This window comes from Taudactylus pleione, unplaced genomic scaffold (assembly GCF_031769625.1).
Source record: "Taudactylus pleione unplaced genomic scaffold, aTauple2 ptg000433l, whole genome shotgun sequence".
In the NCBI taxonomy this organism is placed as follows: Eukaryota; Metazoa; Chordata; class Amphibia; order Anura; family Myobatrachidae; genus Taudactylus; species Taudactylus pleione.
This window is the reverse complement of record NW_028284835.1, coordinates 619759-626976: the sequence shown is the minus strand read 5'-3', so window position 1 is coordinate 626976 and position 7218 is coordinate 619759. Positions and strand designations below refer to the sequence as shown.

At 46.6% G+C, this 7218-nt stretch overlaps 1 protein-coding gene across 1 annotated transcript; it reads left to right on the top strand.

Moving 5' to 3' along the window:
- The first annotated feature begins 461 nt into the window (after window positions 1-461).
- Window positions 462-6776, top strand: TMED10 (transmembrane p24 trafficking protein 10). The gene is made up of 5 exons (XM_088447450.1): window positions 462-737; window positions 5315-5435; window positions 5522-5595; window positions 6109-6235; window positions 6335-6776. The coding sequence occupies exons 1-5, from the start codon at window positions 540-542 to the stop codon at window positions 6454-6456; spliced, it is 642 nt and encodes a 213-aa protein (XP_088303576.1). The 5' UTR covers window positions 462-539; the 3' UTR covers window positions 6457-6776.
- Window positions 6777-7218: the final 442 nt, after the last annotated feature.

Genomic DNA, 7218 nt, shown 5'->3' with positions numbered 1-7218 from the left:
TTTAAATCGTTTGCTTTTATGTTCTGATGCAAAGCCATACATCTATGCGCAGGCTCACGAAATTCCTGATGCCGGTCAGAATTGCGTTCCGTTCCACCAATCGGAACTCTGATGATCTGCAATTTGTCGGGGATCGACAAATCCAGCATGTTAAAAATCCCAGACTCGCCAATTCTGATCATTGTTGTGTCGGAATTGGCAAATAGAGATTGGCCAACATATTGGATTTTGCCCATCACGCAACCCAGGCATGAGAACAGCGATACACTCTTCATTTATGGGCCCCATAAGCTGCTGTGTAGAAATGACAACTAAAATCTGACTGGTTGCTATGGGTTACAGCACTTTCCCGGCTGTGCACCAGCTACAAAAATGTCCCCTTATGATATCCTGGTCTCCAGGCAAATGGCCGCCACCGTGACTTCCGGTGCTGACAGCTTCTCACGTGGCCCGCGGCAGCCAGTCAGCGGCGTCCACATCAGGCTAGGGCGGAAGTGCCGGGTGGGAGGCCGTCTCTGCGCCGGGCTCTCCCTCTCTGGATGTCGCTCCCCATGGCTCAGCTGCTGCTGCCGGCGGCCTTCCTGCTGCTGCTGCTCTGCGGCTCCGTGCAGCCCATCTCCTTCCAGCTGCCGCCCAACAGCCGCAAGTGTCTGCGGGAGGAGATCCACAAAGACGTGCTCGTCACCGGCGAGTATGAGGTCTCCGAGCCGCACGGGCAGGGTCAGGTCCGCCTGAAGGTGAGAGGGAGTCCGGGTACTGGGGGGTGGGGGATGACGGGGCACGGTCCTGTGGAGGTGAGGTCTGGGCCCCCATTTGGTCTCCTGGGGTACGGAGGTTGGGGCCTGGTGCTGCCATGGTGAGGAGCCAGCTTGCTCCTCCTGTAGGTGGAGGGGGGTGGTGATGGGACTGTGGCCAGGGCTATGATACTAGACTGAGTATGGTCCTCTGGGGGTTACCCTGGTATGATGGTCAGGGCCCAGGGCTGTATGTACTAAACACTGGGGCCAGCTGTCTGCAATGTCCTGTATATCTCATTATTCATAACAAGTGGCTTAAAAATGAATAAAAACATTTTTATACATGTCTGACCGGCAGCCACGGGCATTGTACATCAATGTGCGCACTGTCTAGCGCAGGGTTATTCAACACGGAAAGGTAAAGGTCCCCTTCTGTATCTGTACCTGGAAGTGACGGCGGAAGTGTGATTCCATGCCCATACAGGCCACCAAAAGGAGAAATTTGTCCCCTCGCAGGCTCGCTTTGCTCGCCCCAGGTTTATATTTCCTCCTCCTACATCCATGTGGATAGGGAAGAGTATAAATCCCCTTCACTAGATGTACCTGGAAGTGACGTGAGTGAGGGCGGAAGTGGAGGTTTCTACCCACACTTTCCACGAAAATAAGAAAGTTGTCACCTTGCGGGCTCGCTTCGCTAGCCGCAAGAATATATTGCCCCTCTATGCTCATTTGGATGGTAGGGAATGATGTTGGACACTGCCAGATGACGTCATCGTACAGAAACGGAAAGGGATCTATCTCTTCCCATGTGGATAGTAGGGAATGACATTGGACAGTAGCTAATGATTTCAGGGTACAGAAACTGAAGGGGATCTATCTCTTCCCATGTGGATAGGGAATGACGTTGGACAATAGCTGATGTCAGGGTACAGAAACTGAAGGGGATATGTCCACTTTCTATACAACATGTGTCCCTCCTGCTGTGGAACTACTCATCCAGCAAGCCCTACCACAGGCTACTAGGCTGCAATTTGTAGTTCCGCAGCAGCTGGAGGGCCGCAAGTTGCAATATTCCAGGACTAGGGGTTTGCAGGCAAATGATTGGTTAGTTAGTGTAAAAGGTGGATGAGTGGCCTGGCCAAGCTGGCCCAGGGTGATGGTATATGTATGTGCATATCAGTGGTGTCTATGCAATGGATGCAGGGTGTGTGGTACATAGGCAAACAGATATATTTACACATCAAACATAATCAAAGGAAAATCGGTGATGAATAAAGAGATCTCACATTGTATGACACCATGCTGCTTGGGCAACTTGCTTCAGCAAACTTGATTTCACTTTGGAATCTGGTAACCCTATAATTATCTATTACAATGGAGACAATGGGAATGTACCAGTTTGAAGGTTTGGGATATAAGGCAGAGCTAGAAGTGGAGAGTGAGTCTAGAGGAATAGAGGACAAGGGCCATAAGCTCGGTGCAGGAGGAAGGAGACACTAATAATGATCTTTAGGAGGGTAACTATACTCACAAGTATACAATTCATGTTAGACAATTACTAAGTTTGTGGAGTTTTATGTCTTAATTAAGCGTAAATATAATTAGTATATATCGCTACTGTGTATATTATATTCTGTATAAAGTTGATTTTCCTGTAAATAAATATCAGATAATCAGAGCTTGTACTCCACGTCTGAACTCCCTTTGGAACCACAGTTTCATAATTCATACGTAGGAGAACTACATATATGTATCAGCCATCTAGTTTGTGACCCTGACATATTATATTTGCAAATAGATACCTAATATATACAGATGTTAAGTGAAATGTATCTATATTCATAATTATATATAAATATACTGTATATTGTTATTGAAGATTCCGCTTCAATAATTGGCACCCCTAGTATAAATATAATAGATTTATCTAGAGGGCGCACCCATGAGAGAGTCTGTGCAGCAGAACCCCTAATAAGTGGTCCCGATAGCGCCATCTTTCTATAATGTATTTCGGAAAGATGGCTGTGACAGACTGCAAACATTCTGGCGCTCTGCCGAGGTCTATGCGCCCTACTGTGCATGCACCGTCTTACCAGATATTGACAGAAAGATGGCTGTGACAGACTGCAAACACTCTGGCGCTCTGCCGAGGTCTATGCGCCCTACAGCGCATGCACCGTCTTACCGGATTTTGACAGAAAGATGGCAGCACCGGAATTATTTCCATGGGGTTCTTTCACAAGGCTGCCGGCACAGGTATGGGGGGCCCTATGCACATGTGCCATGGGCTTCTCATTATAGTGTAAAAACTCCTACTTTCTTTATATGTCACAACATTGGTGCAGTAATCAAGAAGGTTGACATTTCGACCGCAGGAACGCTGCCTTTTTCAAGACCCCACCAGTGAATAGGACAAGACACACAGCTCACTCACTCCCAGAGCCCCCTGATATACCGCCAACAATCATCCAATAAGCTAACTCATCTCACGGGTGTCCTCCGAAACCGGAAGTAACAAACCCATCACTGAAAACTCAAATAAGACTGTTAGTACCTTAACAGATGCCAGTCGCAGCTCACACTGGACACTGCACAGTAATGCACTAGCGCCCAGTGTAATCGCAGACATCAGGAGTCAAGTAGCTCCGTCACGCAGGTCCGAACTGCTGGTATGCGTTCCACGCAACCGAAAGTCACGCGGCCTGCGTTCCAATGATACCCAGCTGTGTGACACTTCGGTACGCACAGTACCGTCCCGGGACAACAAAGAGGAGCATCCAAGTTCCTACCTCTGTCAACACACAACATATAATACCTAACAGCAACAAAGAATCATGGCTCTAAATGAAACAATGATACTCCATATGGGGTATATCAGCCAGCTCTTAGGGCTAGAACTGTACTAAAATCTTAGAAACACAAAAATAGTGACTCACACCACCATAGAAAACATACATTTAACCTGATGAGCTTCCAAGAAAAAAGTATAATTATGAAAAATTTAAAAAAATGTTTAATATCCAGGATGGCCACTAGCAAGTTTCTATGCATGAAGAAACTCCATTACACCCAATCTTCAATGCAAAAATGATGCAAATAATTGTAATAAGATCCCCATCAGACTTGAGAGAGTAGTCTGTAACACTATGCTTAGGGTCAAGAAGAAAGTTAATGAATTAATTGACATGGCACTTTTGGAGAGGTGGATTAATGAGACGGTGGCTGATTTTCTGACCACTGATCATCCAGTTGTCCCGATACTCTACACCCTTCCAAAGGTGCATTTGTCACTGGATGCACCCCCTGGTAGGCCGATAATTTCGTCCCAAGGGTCGGTACTGCAGCCCTTGGCAGAATTAATTGATTACTATTTGCAGGAATGTGTGACAAGCTGTTAGAGAAACGGGTTACGTCCTTGAGGGAATTGCTTCATTGTATCACATACCGGAACATTGTTTCTTGGCTACTTTAGATGTTTTTATCTCCCTCTACACCATCATCCCACACGATGGTGGTGTAGAGGCAATACGACAGTCTATTGAAGGGTCCATAACACGGACCACCAATTGGATTTTTATTGATACTTTTGCGCACTGTATTAGAATGTAATCATTTTCTTTATGGTTATGATTTTTTTTTTTTTGTTCAAAAATCCGGGACGGCCATGGGGTCGAATATGGCCTTGACGTAGGCAAATTTGTATATGGACCGATATGAGCAATGCCATATTTTGTTTAAATTCAAGGCGTATATACTCACCTATCGAAGATTTATTAATGATATTTTTTCGATATGGCAAGGTGATTATGGAGTCTTTTCAGTTTTGTCTCTCTGGGCTCTGGTGAGTGCTGGGAATTGCCCCTGTACAGCCGGCATAAGACTTTCTAATAAGCTGCTGTGAGACTGGGGAGTAACTGAGGATGAAGAGACACCTGAGGGAATGGGCGTTGGGTATGTGAGAAGGGAGAAAGTGAGTTTGGGCAGAGGGGTCTCTGGAGATGACGTTGAGTTGACCTGTAATACGTTAGACTGAGCTCATCTGATCCTGGAGTTAGTATCAGATTCAGCAGCTAGTATAACACAAGCCTCTTCCTCCCGGGAGTGTGGGAACTCTACCGGCTGTCTCTCCTTACGTTGTTTCACTGCTGGTGCAGCTGTCCCGATGGCTGAAATTCCCAACTGTTGCCCATTGTTTTATCCTCCCAGGTTACTCAGACAGTTGTGGCCATCGAAATAATCCTATATTACTAATCTAAGAGAGAGAGATTTATTTTATGCTGACTTTGCTATGCCTGTGCTGCACACATCTGGGCCCTTTTTGGTGTAGCTTGTTTGTGGAGAATCCCTAGTTACCCTACCTGTCCTCATAGTGGAGTGAAGTACACATTTCAGCGCTGTGTAGTCCCAAACACAGTCATAAGTATTTCGTCTTTTATGGCTTCCAGTTATGACATTCCATGATATGACCGAGCTGGCATCTATGTCTGGCCCACTTTCGCATTCCAGTTACGGGGTTGGTTCTGCCTTTATTCTGCCCTGACAAAGGGGCTGACCACCCTGTACATCTGCTTTTGTAGATCACTGACTCGGCCGGCCACATCCTCTACTCCAAGGAAGATGCGTCTAAGGGGAAATTTGCCTTCACCACAGAGGAGTACGACATGTTTGAAGTTTGTTTTGAAAGCAAGCATCCCGCAGGTTGGTGGCTCGATGTCTGGTAGCAAGTGGTTGGTAAGAACTCTGAGAGCCCCGGTGTAAGCTTCTGACCCTTTCTGTGTTCCCAGGTGCTGGCCGTGTGCCGGACCAGATGGTTGTCCTGAACATGAAACATGGGGTGGAGGCCAAGAATTACGAGGAGGTGAGTCTTATCACTATCACAATATAACCAGTCCTTACACCGCACCCAAAACTATAGCTAGGCTTTTATTGGCCACACATACGTCAATTCATATTCGTGTACTTCAGTTGTTTGGGAGCTTTTACAGAAGGGAAACCCTACGGTGTAGCTTCACCCTGAGACTACCTTGTGAGGAAGGTTTTGGCAACCACAGGCCGCTACCAGCTGGTGGTAGTGTTTGGTGTCTGCTGGAAAGGGCACCTAAAGAGGGAAAGGGGGCTGTATTTTCCATAGAACCCCTTGCCCTTGCTGGAAAGCTGATGGTGACAGCTAGACATCAAGTTACACAGGGACATCTTTTTGGCTTATATAAATGACTTTATGGTATATCCAGTATACATTGACATGAGGCTTTCCCCTTCATTCCTGTTGGCTTTTTTACTTGCAATCCCTTTGGAGAGATGACCTGGATGCAGCCAAGTTGTCCTGGGAGGGTGGCGTAATATAATTTGGGTGTCTGCTGTCTCCTATTAGATCGCTAAAGTTGAGAAGTTGAAGCCGCTGGAGGTGGAACTGCGGCGTCTTGAAGATCTGTCAGAATCGATAGTCAACGACTTTGCCTACATGAAGAAGAGGGAAGAGGAAATGAGGGATACGAATGGTAAGACCCTTTTTTTTGTGTTTGATCACATTTTTTCGATGTTGTCGCTCCCTTCCCGGTGAGGTTACGTGGGGTTGTCTGATGTCTCATCTCTTTCAGAGTCCACCAATGTGCGTGTGCTGTACTTCAGTATCTTCTCCATGTGCTGTCTGATGGGGCTGGCCACGTGGCAAGTCTTTTATCTCCGACGCTTTTTCAAGGCAAAGAAACTTATTGAATGAACTCATGGCGGCAGTCGTCCTTACAGCGCCCCGTCCCTCCTTCCCCTGGGTGTCATTATCCGTTGCAGAACGGTCTGCAGATTTCTAGCGAATGCCTCTCTCACCCTTCTCTCCAGTCCCACGTCAGTTCTTATACACTTCAGCTCGGTGTCACGTCATGGGGCCAGGACAGATCAGGCCGTCGCACATGGCATTGTTGATGATGCCCTTCCTCCACGGTGTGCGATGCTCTGCAGATCCTCTGCTTGTTCTGCTGTAAATTTTGGATACATATTTTTCAAATTAAAGAAGAAATGTGGGTGAAAACCTCCAGCCTGTGATATTGGTGATGATGGATATTGTGTATATGGGTTGGGCGATGGTGGCATTGCAGTGATGTTGGGTGATGGTGGCATTGCAGTGATGTTGATCTTCTCTAGGGGATGGCTGCTTTCTCTGTGTCCCAGGTGGCTTATGTTGTGTTACCTGGAGGATGAGCACTGCAGTAACGGAGCTTATATAATGTATCTTTCTTCCGTATGCAGACAATAGCCTGTGTATGATAATGACCCTCTATTCCTGAAGCTGTGCAGTGGCATTAATGCTTTGGAGCTTTGTAACCTGTAGAGCCATATTCAGCTGAGCACTTTGATACATAGAACATAGTGACACCAAGTCCTATTTAGAAGTGTACATTTATGTATTTCACGGTTTCTCCGCCTTTAAGGATTGTTTGCAATGTTCAGCCCTTCTGTCCCGTAAGAAGCTGCAACAACTATTCTG

Excerpts from the sequence above, each read along its gene's own strand:
- TMED10 (XM_088447450.1), top strand. The coding sequence starts at position 540 with ATGTCGCTCCCCATGGCTCAGCTGCTGCTGCCGGCGGCCTTCCTGCTG. Across the intron at positions 738-5,314 it reads AGGGTCAGGTCCGCCTGAAG|ATCACTGACTCGGCCGGCCA; the intron begins GTGAGAGGGAGT and ends CTGCTTTTGTAG. Across the intron at positions 5,596-6,108 it reads AGGCCAAGAATTACGAGGAG|ATCGCTAAAGTTGAGAAGTT; the intron begins GTGAGTCTTATC and ends GTCTCCTATTAG.